The 21,230-nt window shown below is 43.6% G+C and overlaps 1 protein-coding gene and 1 non-coding gene across 3 annotated transcripts; both read left to right on the top strand.

The window, feature by feature from the left end:
• The first annotated feature begins 3 nt into the window (after positions 1–3).
• Positions 4–20,654, top strand: Tmem170a (transmembrane protein 170A). 2 transcript variants are annotated; one of them, XM_004659609.2, is made up of 3 exons: positions 4–231; positions 13,604–13,774; positions 17,256–20,654. In XM_004659609.2, exons 1-3 carry the CDS (start codon positions 99–101, stop codon positions 17,384–17,386), a joined length of 435 nt encoding a protein of 144 aa, XP_004659666.1. In that variant the 5' UTR covers positions 4–98; the 3' UTR covers positions 17,387–20,654. The 2 variants fall into 2 exon arrangements, with proteins under 2 accessions (XP_004659666.1, XP_004659667.1); XM_004659610.2 differs by having other exon boundaries at positions 13–231; positions 13,604–13,705.
• On the top strand, positions 11,385–11,502 carry LOC123457921. The gene has a single exon (XR_006635272.1).
• Positions 20,655–21,230: the final 576 nt, after the last annotated feature.

Below are 21,230 nucleotides of genomic sequence, written 5' to 3'. Positions count from 1 at the left end.
AGGCCCTTGGAAGAAGGTGACGCTGAGGCGGCGCAGGTGTGAGGGACTGCAGCTCCTTGGTCGCCTTTCCCCTCATCGCTGCGGTGGATGGCGGCGGGATGGAGCGCGAGGGGGGCGGCGGCAGCGGGGGATCGGCGGGTCTCCTGCAGCAGATCCTCAGCCTGAAGCTCGTGCCGCGGGTGGGCAACGGGACCCTGTGCCCCAACTCTACTTCTCTCTGCTCCTTCCCAGGTACGGCCCCGCCCCGTCCGCGCCTGCGCCCCGCGCGCCGCCCGACCGGCCTCCTGCAGGCCGTTTCGGGCTCCGGAGTCCAGGAGCCTCTTCCCAGGGGTTCTTCCTGACTGGTCCCGCCGGCCACCCGCGGCACTGTGGGCGAGGCCCGAGCCGAGGCCGCCGGCCCACCCCGCGACGGCCCCTGGGAGTTTGCGAACGCTCGCGGCGGCTTCCGAGTCGCCCCCGGGTCGATTGAGGCGCCTGGCCTCTCCTGGCGGGCGGTCGGCTCGGGGTGTACCCTCCCTTTGTGTCTAGCGCCCGGGACCTGCCTGCCGGGCACTGGCACCCAGTCCAAACCCACCTCGTCCCGCTGCTCTTTCTAGGAATCCCTTTCTGAGACCTGTTGCCGGGTCTCCCACCCACACGACATCGCTTTTTGATTTATTTATTTGTCTCCTATCCGACCTTCGGCTGGGTCTGGTGGGAAGGTTTCAAAGTTGTAATACAACGTAGAACTGCCTGTCCCCCCCCCCCCCCGAAAACGCATAGTGGCTTTGTGAGGGGTTATTTGGGTTGGATCTTCTGTTTTGTTTTGTATATTTTCAAGGTAGGGTCTTAACTGTAGCCCACGCTGATCTGGAATTCACTATGGAGTCTCAGGGTGGCCTCGAACTCACAGTGACCCTCCTTCGTCTGCCTCCTGAGTGCTGGGATTAAAGGCGTGTGCCACCATGCCTGGCACTTGTGTGTTGGATCTGTAAAGGCAAGGCGACAGACCAGTGGTGACAAGGGGAAATTTGGGGTTCTCCAGCAAAGTTGGCAATCTTAGTACAGTGCGAGAACTGGGCCTGAGACCCTTCAAAGGGAAAGCAGATGAGATTGTTGACTAATCTTTTTTATTTATTTATTTATTTCAAATTTTTATTAGCATTTTCCATGATTGTAAAAAAACTCCATGTTAATACCCTCCCCCAATTTATTTATTTATTTTTGATGTTTCGAGATAGGTTCTCAACTCTGGCCCAGGCTAACCTGGAATTAACTATGTAGTTTTAGGATGGCCTTGAACTCACAGCAATCCTCCTACCTCTGCCTCCCAAGTGCTGGGATTAAAGGTGTGCGCCACCACGCCCAGCTCTGACTGTACTGTTAAATAAGGCACCTGTGATTTCTTATCCCCTGAGCAGCGACTATCAGGTGCTCTTCAGTGGACACCTGAGACGTGCTGCCTTGTAGACTCTGTTGTGGCAGATTAAGATGTTAGTTTGTAATCCTGCCCAAATGAGAAGCGGGAAGATGAACTTGTTTAAAAAGGCATCAGGATCACAAATTACAGTGATGAAAATATGTACAACGCTGGACACCCTCCAAACAATTAAGTGTTCATACTTTGCTAGGAACTAGGTTAGTTTGTTTTTGTTCCCTTGTTTATCCAGTTCTGTATTTGGGACATTTCCGAGCTTTACAAAAAGTTGAAAAACAGTAAAGCAAATATCCATATACTTAGGTTCGATGATAGAGCTGTGCATCGCTAAACAGTGGGGGTCCATTTAGGAAGTTGTGTGATCATGTACTTACATAAGTCTGGGGGGTATCCCTACTACACACCTGGAGTAGATTAGGTCATGAGACCAGAGTTGTGTATTTGTCATTGGGCAAAGCTTAACCTTTGGTTCTGAGGCTTTCTCTATTGCATGTACATGTGCATATACATCAGTGTAACTTCCCTGCATGTGTGTGTGTGTATATTGTTTTGATTTTTGAGGTAGGGTCTCACTCTAGCTCAGATTGACCTGGAATTCACTATGTAGTCTCAGAGTGGCCTTGAACTCACAGTGCTCTTATACCTCAGCCTCCCAAGTGCTGGCATGTGCCACCATTCCTGGCTTATTTTAATATTTGTGTTTTTTCTTTTTTTCTTTTTTGTTTTTTTGAGGTAGAGTCTCACTCTGGTCCAGGCTGACCTGGAATTAACTCTGTCATCTCAGGATGGCCTTGAACTCATGGCAATCTTCCTACCTCTGCCTCCCGAGTGCTGGGAATAAAGGCGTGCACCACCATGCCCGGCTGTTTTTGGTTTCTTGACATAGGGTCTCACTGAAGCCCAGACTGACCTGGAGTTCACTATGTAGTCTCAAGGTGGCCTTGAACTCATGGTTATCCTCCTACCTCTGCCTCCCAAGTGCTGGGTCTAAAGGCATACGCCACAATGCCCGGTTTATTTTTATTTTTTAAGACAGTCTCATTCTCATTCTAGTCCAGTCTGACTTGGAATTCACTCTAGCTTCACTGCCCTTGAACTCACAGAGATCTACCTCAACCTTCCAAGGGCTGGGATTAAAGGCCTGTGCCACCTGCATACCTCTGCCCCCTTCATTTTAACCTCTTGTGGAGCCTTTTCAAAGGAAGTTGCCGAAGGTCATGGCATTTTGCCTGATTCTTCAATCCTCAATGTGTATCTTACAAGCAGGGGTGATTTTGTTTTTCTTTCTTTTTTTTGGTTTTTCGAGGTAGAGTCTTGCCCAGGCTGGCCTGGAATTCACTATGTAGTCTCAGGGTGGCCTCGAACTCTTGGTGATCCTACTATCTTTACTTCCTTAGTGCTGGTATTAAAGGTGTATGCCACCACTCAGGGATAGCAGGGAAAATTTCTATTCTAATCATTTCTAAAGTATTTAACACTGATAGGTATTGTTATTTAATATAGAGATTTAATTAAATTTCTCTCAGGTGACCTAGCCCTGTAGGTGCATAAACCTGGACAAGGATTGCCCTGGACCTCAGGTTGATCAGAATGTGGTTGTAATCACATCCCCTCTCTGCCATGTCTCACCTTTAGTTGGAATACTGGGTATAATAGGTACATGAAGTTTAACACCTATTTGAGGTATCAGAGCCCTCTTTACATGAATTTTCAATGTCCTGAATCTGGCATCATTTCTATTTTAGTTCCATAGGTTACTTATAGATTATGCCAACTCATTACGCCCATTATGGCAGAATCATTACTGTAGAATATTCTGAGTCTAAGAAGCTTTGAATTGATTTTTTTTAAACCTACCTTTCCAATTTAGCCATTTAAGTTTCTGCCAAACCTTCCATTATTTTAAGTTGCTTAGATTCGTGTCTGTCTCTTTTTGTTTGTTTGAGACAAGGTCTTGCTTTGTAGCTGAGGCGGGCTTAGAATCTGAGGATCCTCCTGCTTCAGCCATCCAAGTGCATGCACCAATCACATCCTCCTCTTTTTTTTTTTTTAATCTTTTTTTGTTTAATTTATTTATTTGAGAGCGACAGACAGAGAGAAAGACGGGGGGGCGGGGGGGGGAATCCCAGACACATGCGCCCCCTTGTGCATCTGGCTAACGTGGGTCCTGGGGAATTGAGCCTTTAACTGAGGTCCTAAGGCGTCACAGGCAAGTGCTTAACCCATCTTTCCAGCCCCTCCTACTCTTACTGAACCCCTTCTTCCCAGTTAGTCCTCCTTCTTTATTCTTCTTTATTGATGTCTTTTTTTTTTTTTTTTTTTTTTTTTTTTGAGGTAGGTTCTCTCTCTAGCTTAGGCTGGCCTGGAACTCACAAAAATCCTCCTACTTTGGCCTCCCAAATGCTGGGATTAAAGGCATGAGCCATCATGTCCAGCTTCTGTGTGTGTGTGTGTTCCCGAGTTTAATTAGGGTTGCTTGTATGAGCATAGGTGGGGTTTATTTACCAGAGCACAGGTAATTTACTAGTGGCCACACCCCCTCTCCCAGCAGAAATAGAGTGGTATTTTACGTAAGTGTACTTTTTCCAGTTCTGGAGATCAGAAGCTCAAAATGGGTCTCACTAGGCTAAAACCAAGGTATTAGTTTATGGTCCTATCCTTTTTTTTCAAAGTCAGCAGCATATGAGCCAGGTGGCTCAGCACTTACTTGCAAAACCTCTTTAGCCAGGGTTCAATAGTAACATAAAACCAGATACACAAAGTGCCATATGTGTCTGGAGTTTGCAGCAGAACTGGTATGCCTATACTCACTCACTCACCTTCTTGCTCTTTTTTTCACAAAATATTTTAAAAAACAACAGAGGAGGTCTGGAGAGATGGCTTAACGGTTAAGCGCTTGCCTGTGAAGCTTAAGGACCCTGGTTTGACCCATGTTAGCCAGATACACAAGGGGGCGCACGTGTCTGGAGTTTGTTTGCAGTGGCTGGAGGCCCTGGCGCATCCATTCTCTCTATATATATCTGCCTCTTTCTCTCTCTCTCACTCTCAAATAAATAAGTAGAAATAAACAAAAAATGTATTAAAAAAAAAAACAGAGGAGCCAGCTGAGCGTGGTGGTACACACTTTTATTCCTAGCACTCAGGAGGCAGAGGTAGGAGGATCACCATGAGTTCAAGGCCACCCTGAGACTACATGGGGAATTGTAGGTCAGCCTGAGCTAGAGTAAGACCCTGCCTCAAAAAACAAAACAAAAACACTAAAAACAGAGTCAGTAGCATAACATCTAACCTTTCTGAGTGACTGCCTCCCTTTCCCACTTCTTTATGGTTGCATTCGGTTCACCTGGTGTGGGGGAGCTTTTCTCCTAGGGAGATACAGGCACACCTCTTCACCCCAAATAGGGCAAAGATGGCAGACCAAAGTAAGAGTACACCAATACCAGTGTGGTGAAACAATGAGTTTATGGGAGGGGAGTCACTTACAGAGCATAAAGGGAGGTTACTTATAGGAATGTGGGCCCCCCAAGCAGCCACTTTGATAGAGCTTCCCATGTCAGAATTACTCCTTGGATGTTCCTCCCTCAGTCTCAGGATGAGGGCTCAACATACAGAGAGCATCAGGACCCCAGAGGAGCCCACCACCGAGAAGTCTCATTCCACCCTGAATGACGACTTCATTGTGGCTGCTTCTAGAAGCTCCTTGTCCCTGTCCAGGAGTATGGTGGTTTTTTTTTTTTTTTTTTCAAGGTAAAGTCTTGCTCTAGCCCAGGCTGACCTAGAATTCACTATGTAGTCTCAGGGTGGCCACATGGCGATCCTCCTACCTTTGCCTCCCAAATGCTGGGATTAAAGGCATGCGCCACCACGCCGGGCTTGTTCAGGAGTATGGGACCACAGAGCGGCGCTTCAGTGGAGTTCACTATATCAGAATTACTTCTGCAGATACTCTCCCTTAGCCTCTGGGTGAGAGCTTACATACAGAGCATGGAGAATCCAAAGAAATCACCTTGGATGGAGCTCATTATATGGGGATTACCGTGGATGCTTCTCCTTCAGTCTTGGGGTGAGGGCTTACTTACACAGCATGGAGACTCCAGAGACACCATCTCATTGGAGCTCATTGTTCCTTGATCTTTTGTCCTCTATGTACTTTATCTCCCCGAGTCCACAAGACCTTGTGCATTTATTGTATACAGTTGGCCTAGGGGGTGCTGGAATCTCAGATGTGGGTCTGATGACCCCATGCATTCACTTGTGAGTTGACCTAGGTTTTTTTTTTTTTTTTCCAAGGTAGGGTCTCACTTTACCTCAGGCTGATCCGGAATTCACTGTGTAGTCTCAGGGTGGCCTCAAACTCATGACAATCCTCTTGCCTCTACCTCCTAAGTGCTGGGATTAATGGTGTGCACCACCATGCCTGGCCAGCCCCTAATTTTATAGAATCACATCTGCCAAAGGGGTTAGGGATGTAACTTAGTAAAGTGCCTTGTTAACATGCATGAAGTCCTGGGTTCAATCTGAACCTGCCTCAAGTTTGACCCTCAGTGTGTGGTGTTGCTCTGTGACTCACGTGGGGATGACAGATCCCCAGTACCACATAAAACCAGGCAAGGGGGCACATACCTGTAAACCTAGCACTCTGAGGGTAGAAGCAGGAGCATCAGTAATTCTGAGTCATTGGCTACTCAGGGAGTTCGAGGTTCAGGGAGTTCAGCCAAGGTTATAAGAGACACAGTCAAAACAGACAGGAAGAATCACATCAGTTGAGGGGTTGGAGAGAGTTTGGCTCAGTGGCCAAAGGGTCTTGTTTGCAAAGCCTGCCAGCCTGGGTTAAATTCTCCATCCAGCCACATAAGCTTTACACAAGGAGTGACCAAGAATCTGGCATTACATTGCAGTGGCAAGAGACCCTGGCACCCTTTCCCACAACACACACACATGCGTGTGCGCATGCCTAAATAAATAAAGATCAGTTTGAGCTGACTTTTTTGTTGTTGTTGTTTTTTGAGGTAGGGTCTCACTCTAGCACAGGCTGACCTGGAATGGCCTCAAACTCACATTGATCCTCCTACCTCTGTCTCCCCAGTGCTGGGGTTAAAGGCGTGCCACCACGCCCGGCTTTTGTGTCTGGAGGAGCACTTAGTAAGGAATCCTACCCTTTCTTTGGCTCTTACATTCTTTCTGCCACCTCTTCTGCAATGGACCCTGAGCCTTGGAGGTGTGATAGAGATATTGCAGTGCTGAGCACTCCTTTGTCATTTCTTCTCAGCATCATGTTGCCTTCTGAGTCATTCCAAGGTTACTGCCAACTGAAAAGAGAAGGTTCTCTAACCAAAAGTGAGAGTAGCATTAATATATGGGTATGAACATTAAAAGAAGTGCTTAGTGGGGAGTTTGGTGAGCATAGTATATGCATTTAGCCAGATACCAGCAAATGTTATACCCCTAGGGCTCATGACTACCTGTTACAGGTTTTCAGTGTCAGGGATGTATTCCCTCCTGTGGAGCAGGCCTCAAGTCCAATTAGAGTGGCTGTTTTCCCCCATAGCAGACATGCCACTATTGCGCCTGTTGGGTCCTTAACCTCTAAGCCAGCTCTCCAGCCCAACAAATAGTTTTAAAAAATTATTTTTTGAGAGAGAGGTAGATAGGGAGAGAATGGGCATGCCAGGGCCTTCAGCTACTGCAAACAAATTCCAGAAGCATGTGCCACCTTGTGCATCTGGCTTATGTGGGTCTGGGGGAATTGAATCTGGGCTCTTTGGCTTTGCAATCTAGCACCTTAACTGCTAAGCCATCCCTCCAGCCCCAAACAAATACTTTTGGCAGTATATTGAGCCAGGAAAATGAAAAGTATTATATGACGATCAATAAATAGCTATTAAATACATGGCAAATTTGGGATGTAGATTAAAGAGAAATCACTTGGTTTTTAAAGAAGTGTTTTATAGATCTGGGTTTATATTGCTTTTAAAGTCTTATCCATCTGAGAAGTACTCATCTAATATAATAAAGCTTTTTTTCCTCTCATACTTAAAGTGACTTAAGTGGTGCTATATAAAATTTGTCAGTCCTGAAGTAGCTAATGGATGTGGCTCAGGGCTGTCGGGGCACTGTGTACTTCTTCTCCAGAATTCAGGAAGGTGCTGACCTGCAGTGGCTTTACAGCTTTAGGGAAATTGAGTTGTGTATTAGTGGCCTTCCTTGGGGGTGTGGTGGAGGATGGGAGTGAGTAACTATTGGTGTTGTAGCCACACTGCTGTTACAAAATTCCACACTAGCCAGCCATGGTAGTGCACATCTTTAATCCCAGCACTGGAGAGACAGAAGTAAGAGGATTACCATGAGTTCAAGGCCACCCTGAGACTACATAGTAGTTCCCGGTCAACCTGGAGTAGAGCAAGATCCTACCTCAAAAAAATAAAAAATAAAAAATAAAAAATAAAAAATAAAAAAAAATTCCAGACTAGATAGTTTGAGTCCTAGTTTAAATAACAGTGATTTATTTTTTCAGTTTCTAGAGGTAGGTCTGGGGACCAGTGTGCCAGCATGCTCTAGTTGTGCTGAAGGTTCCCTTTCTGTTTTTCAGATAGATCGATGTCTTGTCACTGTGTTTTCACATGGCAGAGGAGGGTGGGATTGGGACACAGAAGAGAGAGAATGAATAAATGAATCTTTTTTTTTTGAGGTAGGCTTAGCTGTTTCTGGGTGGCCTCGAACTCATGGCGATCCACCTACCTCTGCCTCCCAAGTGCTGGGATTAAAGGCATGTGCCACCACAGTTTTTTTTTTTTTGTTTGTTTGTTTTTTTTAAGGAAGAGTCCCCCTCTAGTCCAGGCTGATCTGGAATTCACTATGTAATCAAAGGCTGACTTTGAACTCACAGTGATCCTCCTACCTCTGCCTCTTGAATGCCATAAAGGCTTGTGCCATCATGCCCTGTGAATCTTTCTCTTAAAACCAGAGTCCCATCAGATTTTAAATGAATTTTGGGGAACAAATTTGGCTGATAGCTATAGGGTGGTACCTATGTTCAAACCCACTTTTTTATTTTTTATTTTTGGTTCTTCAAGGTAGGATCTCCCTCTAGCCCAGGCTGGCCTGGAACTCATTATGGAGTCTCAGGGTGGCCTTGAACTCACAGGTGATCCTCCTACCTCTGTCTCCCTCCCAAGTGCTGGGATTAAAGGTGTGTGCCACCACACCTGCCTATAAACTTTTTTTAAAACAAGGGTTTTGTTTTGACTTGATTTAATTTTTTTGTGTGTGTGAGGTAGGGTCTTACTCTAGCCCAGGCTGATCAGGGTAGGGTTTCATTCTAGCCCAAAGTGGCCTGGAATTCACTATGCAGCCTCAGGCTGGTATCAAACTCAGGGTGATCTTACATCTCTGCCTCCTGAGTGTTGGGATTAAAGGTGTGCGCTGCCATACCCAGCCTTCGTGTGGCTATTTTGATTGTAATACCCTCCCATCACTCTCTTTTGCTCTCCACTCATACTCCTGAACTCCTTCCTCCCTCCAACCAGGCTTCCTCATATTTTTATGTCTTATTCATTCATTTGTTCATTTAGAGAGGGTGAGAGAATGGGCACTCCAAGGCCTCCAGCCACTGCAAACTCCAGATGCATGTGCCACCTTGTGCATCTGATTTACATGGGTCCTGGGGAATCGAACCTGGGTCCTTTTCCTTTTAGGCAAGTGCCTTAACCACTAAGCACACTCTCCAGCCATTTTATTTCTTTTTATGTTTTTTGCCTTCATCATCCAGATCGACATGTTGATGGGCCCAGTATTGTGCAGGTAACAGCAGGTGCTTTGAGGTCATGAAGGTACTGGCCACCTGATGTCCAGAATACAAAGCATTCCTTCCCATCCTCTGGCTCTCTTAATCCTTCTACCACCTTTTCCAGGAGGGTCCCCAAGTCTTGGCGAGTATGAGAGTGATGTCTTCTTTAATGCTCAGAGTTTAACTGTTACTGCTTCTCAGCACTTTGATGAGTTTTGTTTTTTGTGTGCGTGGTGAGTTTTTTGCGCATGTGTGCGTTCCTGTGTGCATGCGCATGCACGTGTGGCCTATACACATGTGTAGTTCCTTGCAGGGCCCCATGTGCTCTCCTGCGGCAGCAGGTGTTTTTGCTAGCAGTGGTCGGATTGAACACAGGTTGTTTCCATCCATTCCTTTACCATCAGTTTTGTTTTTTTTTCTTTCAAGGTAGGGTTTCACTCTAATCCAAGCTGACCTGGAATTCACTATGTACCCTCAGGGTGGCCTCGAATTCTCAGTGATCTTCCTACCTTTACCTTCTGAGTGCTGGGATTAAAGGCATGCACCACCACACCCGGCTTCTAGGCTTCTACCAGTTCTTGTTTGAGTCAGAGTCTGTACTGATCCTGCTCCATCATGGGACTAGTTACAGACATGGTGGCTTTGCCAGCTCTTTAACATGGGATCTGGCCATATCAAGCCCCCTCTGGGCCTTAGTGTGCACAGGAAGCATGCTTCATCACTGAGCCATCTCTGTAGTCTTTTCATGAGTTTTGAGTCTACTCAGTTGTCACTGTTGTGAAAAATCTACACACATGCACATACATGTATGTATGTGTGTGTGTGTATACACATATATATATATAATTTATTTTTATTTTATTATTTGAGAGGGAGGGAGGAAGGGAGAAAGAGAAAGAATGGGAATGGGTAGGCCAGGGCCTCTAGCCTCTGTAAACAAACTAGATACATGCACCACCTTGTGCATCTGGCTTATGTGGGAACTAAAGAATTGAACCTGAGTCTTTTGGCTTTGCAGGCAAGCGCCTTAACCACTAAACAGTCTGTCCAGCCCTATATGTATGTTTTAAATGTGTGTATGTGTGATATACATGATGCTTAGAGGCCAGATGTTGATTGACATCCAGCGTCTTCCTCTTCTGTTCTCTACTTTATTTACTGAGTCAGTCTCTTTCCTACTTGAACCTTAGAGCTCGCTGATTGAACTAGTCTAGATAGCCAGCTTGACCTGGGACACCGCCTGTCTCCACCTCCTTGAGTGCTTGAGTTATAGGCAGGTCACCATGCCCAACCTGCAGTGGATTTGGGAATCTGAATTCTGGTACTCAAACTTGTATTGTAAGTACTTTATCTACTGAACCATTTCCATAGTCCCCCCCACACACACATGTTTTTTTGTTGTTTGTTTTGTTTTGTTTTTTGAGGTAGGGTCTCATTCTTGCTCAGGCTGACCTGGAATTCACTATGTAGTCTCAAGGCAGTTCTCCTACTTCTGCCTCCCAAGTACTGGGATTAAAGGCATGCACCACCATGCCCGGCCCATAGTCCCTTATTTAAAAAATAATATTTAACTGAGAGAGAGGCAAAAAGAAAGAGAGAGAATAGTCACACCAGAGCATCTAGCCACTGCAAATGAACTCCAGATGCATGACATTGTGTATCTGGCTTACATGAGTATTGGGAATTGGAACCTGTGTCCTTAGGCTTCTTAGGCAGGTACCTTAACCACTGGAGCCATTTCTCCAGCCCCCCTTTTGCTTTTTTTTTTTTTCCCTTTGGTTTTTCAAGACAGGGTCTCACTCTGGTCCAGGCTGACCTGGAATTCACCATGTAGTCTCAGGGTGGCCTTGAACTCACGGCAATCCTCCTACCTCTGCCTTCCGAGTACTGGGCCCAACCCCTTTTGCTTTTTGAGACTGTGTATTATGTAGTCCACAGTGGCTTCAAACCAAGGTTGAACCTTCAAAGCCAAGGTTGACCTTGAATTGCTGATCCTCCTACCTCCACTTCTCAAGTGCTGGGATTAAAGGCTTGTACCACTAGGCTCAGCTAAAAGCTTTGTTGTTTTAACAAAGCAAAAAGTGAGTTATTGCCTGGTGTGGTGGTGCATGAGTCAGAGATAGGAGGATCGCTGTGAGTTTGAGACCACTACATTAAAAAAAAAAAAAAAATTTAAGGGCCATGACTGTTCCTGGTATTGATTGCATTTGTTACTTGTACAATGCAACTATAAACAGTTACATCAGACATAGACAGTCTATATAGTTAACAGATTTTCTGTGCAATGGCTCCATACAGGACAATGTATAACCCCCCAGAGTCTCTCTTCCAGTGAATAATGTCCTGTAGCTAGCTAGTCCCTACCTCCTAATGATGCAGGATTTGGGGTTCAGGAAGGGTCTCCTAAACTTGTGAACCCCAATTTTGGGTCCTTATCCTATTTTTAAAATTTCTATTTATTTTCTTAATTTTTTTTTTTTTTTTTTTTTTGGTTTTTCGAGGTAGGGTCTCACTCTAGCCCAGGCTGACCTGGAATTCACTATGGAGTCTCAGGGTGGCCTCGAACTTATGGCGATCCTCCTACCTCTGCCTCCCGAGTACTGGGATTAAAGGCGTGCGCCACCACGCCCGGCTTAATTTTTTTGTTTTGTTTGTTTTTCAAGGTAGGGTTTCTTTCTGGTCCAGGCTGACCTGGAATTCACTATATAGTTTCAGGGTGGTCTCAAACTCATGCAGATCCTCCTACCTCTGCTTCCTGAGTGCTGGGATTAAAAGCGTGTGCCACCATGCCCAGCTAAAATTTCTATTTATTTAATTGAGAGAGAGAGAGAGGTAATTGGTGCACCAGGGCCTCTAGCCACTGCAGATGAACTCCAGACACATGTGCCACCATGTGCATTTGGCTTATGTGGGTTCTGTGGAATTGAACCTGGGTCCTTAGGCTTCGCAAGCAAGTGCCTTAATTGCTAAGCCATCTCTTCAGCTCCCTTATCCTATTTTTAAAAAAAATTTATTTATTTTTTATTTTTATTTATGTATTTGAAAGTGACACACAGAGAGAGAGAAAATGGTCACCCCAAGGCATTTAGCCACTGCAAACGAACTCCAGACATGTGTACCCCCTTGAGCATCTGGCTAACGTGGGTCATGGGGAATTGAGCCTCGAACTGGGGTCCTTAGGCTTCACAGGAAGCTCTTAACTGCTAAGCCATCTCTCCAGCCCCCTTATCCTATTTTTTAATGAAAATATTGCTAAAATTAACTCAAGAAGGATAAATTTATTTATTTATTTTGATTTTTTTGAGGTAGGGTCTCACTGTAGTCCAGGCTGACCTAGAATTCACTATGGAGTCTCAGGGTGGCCTCAAACTTGCCATAGTCTTCTTACCTTTGCCTCCCGAGTGCTGGGATTAAAGGCGTGTGCCACCACGCCCAGCTTGTTTTATTATTTTTTTATTGACAACTTTCATGATTGTAATCAGTATCCCATGGTAATTCCCTCCTTCCCTTCACTTTCCCCTTTGAAACCCCATGTTCCGAGAAGGATACATTTTTATGAATTACTGAATTTTTTTGGGAGTAATCATAATTCATGAGGTTTATTTATAGGAAATTGGGGCAGTTCCATCAGGCTGGCCTCCAACTCACAGTGATCCTCCTACCTCTGCCTGTGCTGGGATTAAAGGCATACACCAACACACCTGGCTTAATTTAAGTTTTTGTGTTTTGTTTCTTCTTGTTTTGAGGCAGGGTCTTACTCTAGCCCAGGTTGATCTGGAACCTGCTTTGTAGTCCTATGCTGGCCTTGAGTTTACAGCAATCCTCCTATCTCTACCTCCTGTGTGCTGAGATTAAAGGTGTGTGCCACACGCCCAGCCATTTACAGTTATGGTAGTTCGAGGTGGAATCTCTCCCAACACTTCCTAGTTTAAGGGTAGAGTTAGCTTGTAAGGGACTGGCCCTTGTAGCTGGGAAGCTTTCAGAAGCAATACTAAACAAAGTGAGCCAGCATGGGCTCAAATATTTTTTTTTGGTTCATTTGTATTTATTAATGGGCATGCCAGGGTCTCCAGCCATTGCAAATGAATTCCAGATGCATTTGCTCCCTTGTGCATCTGGCTAATGTGGGTCCTGGGGAATCAAGCCTTGAACTGGGGTCCTTAGGCTTCATAGGCAAGTGCTTAACTGCTAAGCCATCTCTCCAGCCCTCAAAGAATTTTTGTATGTACAGGCTAAGGCCTGTGAGGAGTAGGCCTTTGTAGGCCATTTAAAACAATCACTGATAAACTAGTGTGCCACTGAATGGCTTTGCAAACAGAAATTTTGGGTGTGCTGGGTGTCCTTTGCAGGGGTTGCACTGGCAGTCAGTGATTCCAAATGTTTCCTTCTTCCCCTCACAGAGATGTGGTATGGTGTGTTCCTGTGGGCACTGGTGTCTTCTGTCTTCTTTCATGTCCCTGCTGGATTACTGGCCCTCTTCACTCTCAGACATCACAAATATGGTAGGTTCATGTCTGTAAGCATCCTGTTGATGGGCATCGTGGGACCAATTACTGCTGGAATCTTGACAAGTATGTTAGACATTAAAATACCAGTCAAACATTTTTTTAAATACTTTGATTATTTATTTATTTGCAGCTGGAGAGATGGCTTAATGATTAAGGCGCTTGCCTGCAAAGCCAAAGGACCTACGTTCAATTCACCAGAATCCATATAAGTCAGATGCACAAGTTGGCACATGGATCTGGAGTTCATTTGCAGCAGCTGGAGGCCCTAAATACCCATTCTCTCTTTCTCTCTCGAATAAATTAAAAAAATATTTATTTGCAAGCAGAGAAAGAGCGGGAAAATGGACACACCAGGGTCTCTAGTCGCTGCAGATGAACTCCATATACGTGCACCATTTTGTGCATCTGGCTTTATGTGGGTTCTGGGGAATTTAACCTGGGTTGTCAGGCTTTGTAGAAAAACACCTTAATCACTGAGCCATCTCTCCAGCCCCCAGTCAAACTTGGGTTTTTCGAACTCAAGGCACTCCTACTACCTCTGCCTCCCAAGTGCTGGGATTAAAGGTGTGTGCCACAATGCCTGGCCTTTAATTTTATTTATTTATTTAAGAGAGAGAGAGAGAAAGAGGCAGATAGAGAGAATGGGCATTCCAGGGCCTCTAGCCACTGCAAACAAACTCCAGGCTCATGCACCACCATGTGCACTTGGCTTCCATGGGTACTGGGGAATTGAACCTAGGTCATTAGGCATCACAGGCAAGTGCCTTAATCACTAAACCATCTCTAGCCCCCACTCAAACATTTTTAATGTGACTAGTCAGTTCATTTCAGGATTTTCTTTAGAAATTTATCTGCATGGAATGAATAGAGTATCTTTGAATTGTAAAACTTACTTTTAATGTATTAGGCGCTTTTTTTTAACCTTGAATCAAAAAAAACAAAATCTTTTCAAAATTCAAAACAAAGAAAGAAAAAGAAGAGGTTGCAAGGAGTATTGTCTAACCATAAAGTTACTCATAAGGGTACAAGGTCTGGGTGTGGTGGTACACACCTTTAATCTCAGCACCAAGGAGGCAAAGTTAGAAGGATCGCTGTGAGTTCGAGGCCAGTCTGGGACTACGTAGTGAATTCAGGTCAGCCTGGACCAGAGTAAACCCTACCTCAAATAAACCAAAGGAAGCCTGGTGTGGTGGCACATGCCTTTAGTCCCAGCAATTGGGAGGCAGAGGTAGGAGGGGTGCCATGAGTTTGAGGCCACCCTAAGACTACATAGTGAATTCCAGGTCAGCCTGAGCTAGAGCGAGACCCTACCTTTGAAAACCAGAAAAAATAAAAAATAAAGGTGCATGCAAAATCTGCAGATCTGGTTTCAGTTTCCCAGTACCTACTATGTGGTGTATAGATCTGGAGTTTTTTTGCAGCATCCAGAGGCCCTGGTGTGCCCATACACAGTCTTTCTATCTCAAGTAAATAAGTAATTTTTTTTTAATTATAAGGAAGCAACATAAAAATAAAAATTATAGGAGACTGGAAGATGGCTCAGTGTTAAAGGTGCTTGCTTGTAAACCCTGCTGGTCTGGGTTCAATTCCTAAGCTAGCCACCAAAAGATGTGCAAGTGTCAGTATTTGTTTGCAGCAGTAAAAGGCCCTGGCATGCATGCATACACACACATACACATACACACACATATTACACATATCTAAATAAATAAATAAAATAAAAAGTATAAATGATATTAATAGTTGTTATTTGCATTTTGGCAGTTAATGCCTTTTCAGTGTGGATAAGATAGATAGGGAGAGAGAGACAGTGGCCTGACTATGTCATTTTTTGGGGGGGGGTTCGAGGTAGGGCCTCACTCTGGCTCAGGCTGACCTGGAATTCACTATGTAGTCTCAAGGTGGCCTAGAACTCACGGCGATCCTCCTGCCTCTGCCTCCCGAGTGCTGGTATTAAAGGCATGTGCCACCACACCTGGCTGGTCTCACTTTCTATCAGTAACATAGGGATAATACCACTACCTTACATCCTTGTATGTTCTACACAAAGCACTTAGCATACTATCTGATACACAGTAATTCTGCATAAATATTTTGTGCATTTCTGATTGTAAGGCTCTAGAATAGAGTTTATTCCCTGTTGTAGTTACCTTCTGGTTGCTGGGATAATGCACTAGATCTAAAGCAGTGATGGGAGAAAAACAAAAAAAAATTTTTTTTTGAGGCAGGGGCTCACTGTAGTCCAGGCTGGCTGGGATTAAAGGTGTGCACCACCACACCTGGCTAGGAAGAAAGTTTTTTTCATTTTGGGTTACAGGCTCAAGGGACAGCTCCATGATGGCACGGGGGGGGGGGGGTGGTGGAGTACATGACATGAGCAGAGAATGGACATCACCTCTGCCATAGCAGGTGGAAACAGCAGCAGGAGAGTAAGCCGAGCTAACACTGGCAAGCTTTGTTAACATCAAGGTCCACCTCCAGCAACACACCTCCTCTAGCAAGGCTCTGCCTCCCAAATGCCACTAAGCTTGGGACTCAGCAGAACACATGAGTTTAAGGGGCGCCTGATCCAAACCACCACATTCCCTTCCCATTCATTGCTCTCTATTCCACATCATGCAGATCTCACAGTAAGGCCTAGAGCAAATTCTTTAAATTGAGAATGGAACCCATAGCCTTATGTATGCTAAGTATATGATCTACCACTGAATTATAACCCTAACCCTGTATAGACATTTGATTGAGATATTGCATATTAATGAGTCTCTGTGGCAACTCAGATTAATATCTGGATAGATACAGGTGTTTGGTTCTGTGGTCTGTGCATAGTGACTAGCATAAGGAAAACAGTGATTTGGAAATAGAATGGAACCTCTCAGTTTCTGTGTCCTTATGCCTTTGAATAGTTTTTTTTTTCAAGGTAGGGTCTCACTGTAGCCCAGGCTAACCTGGACTTCACTATGTAGTCTCAGAGTGGCCTTGAACTCATGGTGATCTGCCTCCCAAGTGTTGGGATTAAAGGCGTGTGCCACCACACCCAGCTTTTTTTTTTCTTTCAGTTTTTTTTTCCCAAGGTAGGGTCTTGCTCTAGCCCAGGCTGGCCTAGTTAGTATTCACTATGTAGTCTCAGGCTAGCCTTGAACTCATGGCGATCCACCCACCTCTGCCTCCTGAGTGCTGGGATTAAAGGTGTGTGAGAGCATGTCTGGCCTAACACTTGACTTTTAATGTAAAAATTTTAAACAGCCACATGGAGTGGCACACATCTTTAATCCCAGCATTCAGGAGGCTGAGGTAGGATGACCAGTGTAAATTGGAGGCCCGCCTGAGACTAGTGAATTTCAGGTCAGCCTGGGCTACAGTGAGACCTACCTCGAAACACCAAAAAAAAAAAAAAAAGAAAGAAAGAAAAAGAAAAAAGGAAAGAAAAAGGGAGGAACAGAAGGAAGGAAAACATTCTATTTACAGTAGAATACTTTAAGTGTTAAATATTCATGATTTTTTAACTTACTTTTTTTTTTTTAACACATTCCATTTTGAACAGGCGCAGCAATTGCTGGAGTCTACCGAGCAGCAGGGAAGGAAATGATACCCTTTGAAGCCCTCACCTTGGGCACTGGACAGACATTCTGTGTGTTGGTGGTCTCCTTTTTACGGGTTCTAGCTACTCTATAGCACACACTCTTGCTCTGAGTTTTTTGACTCTTCAAAAGGAATCCACACATGTTGGTGGCTTCTTAATTGTTCAGCTGGAACCACAGGGGGGATCAGGAATGTGAACGGCATCTCAGCCTTTGTTTCAGGCCACGCTTCCCGGATGAAGACCTGAAGACATCACTCTCAACCCAGGCACACAAGCTGTCCGTTTTCTTGGTACTTAGCTGAAGAAATTTTATGCGCACCTTCTTCACCTGAGCCAAGGCAAGGCAACAGCCTCTGGGCCTCTTGGCTAGAGTCCTTCATGCTGCAGTTTTCAGTATTCTTTGAAATACTGCATGTTTCACAAAAATGATAAAAGATGGAGGTTGATATCAAGTGAGCAGCCTATGTTTTACTAGCTTTTTAATTAATCTGATCTTAGTTGAAATTTAGCAGACTCTTCTTTTGCTCAGTTTTCATGACAGAAAAGCCAAGTTGGTGTTGGTTGGATAGAGCTTGGAGAACAAATTGGTGAAGTAGAACAGGAAAAATACTGAAGGGTGCCTCAAAGTAATGGCTTTAGTTCCACTGTTGCAGTACATAACTACTGAGAATGTGACATTTTATGAATATCTTTTTTTAAAAAAATATTAATTTTTAGATAACTATCTTGGCCTCTTTAATATATTTTAAGAGATGTGAATTTATATTTGATCAAAATAAGCTAGATAATTGAGACTTGCTATTTTGTCCAGGCTGGCCCCATACTCCTGGGCTCACATGATCCTCCTGCCACATAAGTTTCCAGAGTAGCTAGCACTGTAGGCATAATTCATCATGCCTGCTTAGGGCTCTTTTCCAAAGAATTTCTATGCCACCTTTTCCTATGACTCTTAATTCTATTAATTTTAGGTACTTTAATTGGAAACATACATTTTTGTAGGTTGAGTTTATCTTTTTTTTAATTAAAATATTTTTTTTATTATTGACAACTTCCATAGAGTTCATCTTTTTAAGCCAGATCAGTTAGGATACATTTTGGACATTCAGGCGCAAATGCTATACTTCAAACATTGTATTATAGTTTTCTTAGTGACTTGATTGATTTGAGAAACTGTGTGAGTACAGCTGAGACTAGACTAGTGGTGGCTGACCTCTTAGTCCTGATGTGTTTATTTAGTAGCAGCTCCTCAGTCCACTTTGCAGTATTTGAGCATCACCAACTCCCAGAAAGTGCCTAAAGTTCCTCTGTTAGATGTGTCCCCACTGTCTTTTCATTTTTTTTTTTAATGAGAGAGAATTAGCATACCATGGCCTCCAGCCACTGAAGTTGAACTCTAGAAATGTGTGCCACCTTGTGTGCACGTGCAACCTTCCTTGACCTTGTGTGTCTGGCTGATTTGGTGTCTGGGGAGTCAAACATAGGTCCTTAGACTTTGTAGGAAAGCGCCTTAGCCACTAAGCCATCTCTCTAGCCCTGCCTTTTCATTTTATTCAAGAGAATTTATATCCTTACAGAGAATTAAATATAAAAGTCTTTAAAATCTCAGTTTTAGCTATTTTACTTTTTGTTTTGCTGTGTAGCTTGCTTTCTCATTGAAAGGCCTGAAAACTGTGACCTTCAAAAGGGAAAAGATTATAAAAGTTAAATAGCTTGTATAACTTGAACTGTGTTGTATAGAATACAAAGTTCTTGTCATCTGTTTTCAGAGTAGCTGCTGATACTTAACACTCACATTTTCAAAGAAGACCTTTCTTTATGAGATTAAAAACTGTCAACCCATGAGGGCATGCATTTATCATAAAGCAGAGTGCTCTCTGGTTTCTGGCTAAAAATAGCTGAGAAGTCCAATTTGCCCAGGAATGTCTGGGGGAAAAAATTGCAAAGGGAGCACAAAAAAACTTGCTATTTCCTTTGGACTAATTAGGTTACTTATCAAAATTATAGTGCCATGTATTAGGTGAGAAGGACACTTTCAAATGTAGCTAAATGTCCTTTTCAGTTCTCCAGCAAGAGCTCAAATCTTTTAACAGAGTTTTAAAAATTCCAATTTCCAGTTCAAGGAGCTGTGATTTTGGAAAGTATCCCTTAGCTTGAGAAATTTGGAGCACTGAATCCTGCATTATGGTTTTGGTCATCTGTATAAGGATGCCTTTTATTATTTCACGGAAACATTCTTTTGAATATAACTTCACAAATTAAGCATGTAGGCCAGTAGTTGGTGGGCTTTCCCACTGACCGAATACTAACCTTAGAACATACTCACCCATGATGAAAATGACAGGCTTTTTTCTTTTTGTTTTTTATTTAGAATCGAGACACAAGAATGTAGACATTTTTGAAAGATGGTTTTTATGTTTCTTCTGTTTTGGTTCTCTGCGCTCTTAAAGAACTTCATTTATAAAATGAGTCTTCAAATGATTGAATATTTTATCCATCCCAGTATGTGAAGCATTCTTTTGTGAATAAATGTGCATACACTATATAGATTGAGCTTGTAGGTTGAGATGTTTTCAGGGAGAAACTTTGATACAGAATGTATTCCCCTTGGTCTTTCTGTCTTTATTTCTTGTCTCAAAGACATTTATTTATGGATGGCTTATGTTGAATATTTTACCTTATAGTTTGAGAGATTTTTTTTTTTTTTTTTTTTGAGGTAGGGTCTTGCTCTAGCATAGGCTCACCTGGAATTCACTATGTAGTCTCTGGGTGTCCTTGAACTCATGGTGATCCTTCTAGTTCTGCCTCTTCAGCACTGGAAATAAAATATACGCCACCACGCCAGACTAGTTTGAGAATTTTTGCCAACAATGTCTTTTATAGAGACATAAAGCCATCATTCCCAGAGTTGTTCCCACCTCTTTCAACTTTTTTTCCTAAGTGCCAAGAGGGATGTAGCCCCTAACCCTAAGAACTGATTTCTTGATTCCTTAACAGGGTTTTGGGGGTGAAAATTAAGTTCATATACAAAAGTGTAATGAATATTGTGTAGGAAAGATGTCTCTGTGCTATAAACTTTTTTTTTGCAGGAAGATACTAAGGAACTGTGTCCTGGACTGTGAAGCCCTGGTGCCATTAGCCATTCACATGCAGAAAGTCCTGTGAAATTGTGTTTCCTTCGTGTACCCCATGAGGCTGGTTATGATCTGGACCAGCTTAACGTTTTATATTAGGTTACTTCATTAGCTACTTTAGTCAATATGATCAAATCTTTGTATAATAGAAAGTTATTTAAATTTTATTTTTCTACTGACATTTCTAATGCTGGTGTAAATGTTTATCAATAAAGAATTACTTTTAAAATCTGCGAGTTAGAATTTTATTTTTTTAAGGTGCAAACATCCTTTATTTGTTCTAACAGTAGATGGATAAAGGAGGGAACACATCAGCAATCAATCACCACAGCCGCACTCTGAAAAGCTTCTTTTCTTTTTTTTTTTTAAATTTTTGTTTATTTATTTTCAAGCAGAGTGTGAGAAAGAAAGAATAGGCAAATGGGTATGCCAGGGCTGCCTCTACTATAGAGAGACTCCAGGTACATGTGCCACTTTGTGCATCTAGCTTTTCCTGGGCACTGGGGAATTGAACCTAGATTATCAGGCTTTGCAAGCAAGTGGCATCTTCTCAGCTCCAGAATTTTATTCTTTTAGCTTCTTTCTCTCTTTTTCTTTTTCTTTTTTCTTTTTTTTTTGTGGTAGTGTCTTGCTCTTCAGCTCAGGCTGACTTGGAATGAGTCTCAGGCTGGCCTAGAACTCAAAGTGATCTTCCCATCTTAGCCTCTCAAGTGCTGGGATGAAAGGTGTGTTCCACTATGCCCTGCAGAGAGAGAGAGAGAATGGGCGCCCCAGGGTCTCTAACCACTACAAATGAACTTCAGTT

Source organism: Jaculus jaculus, chromosome 1 (assembly GCF_020740685.1).
Source record: "Jaculus jaculus isolate mJacJac1 chromosome 1, mJacJac1.mat.Y.cur, whole genome shotgun sequence".
Lineage (NCBI taxonomy): Eukaryota > Metazoa > Chordata > Mammalia > Rodentia > Dipodidae > Jaculus > Jaculus jaculus.
This window is presented reverse-complemented; position numbering and strand designations above follow the sequence as displayed.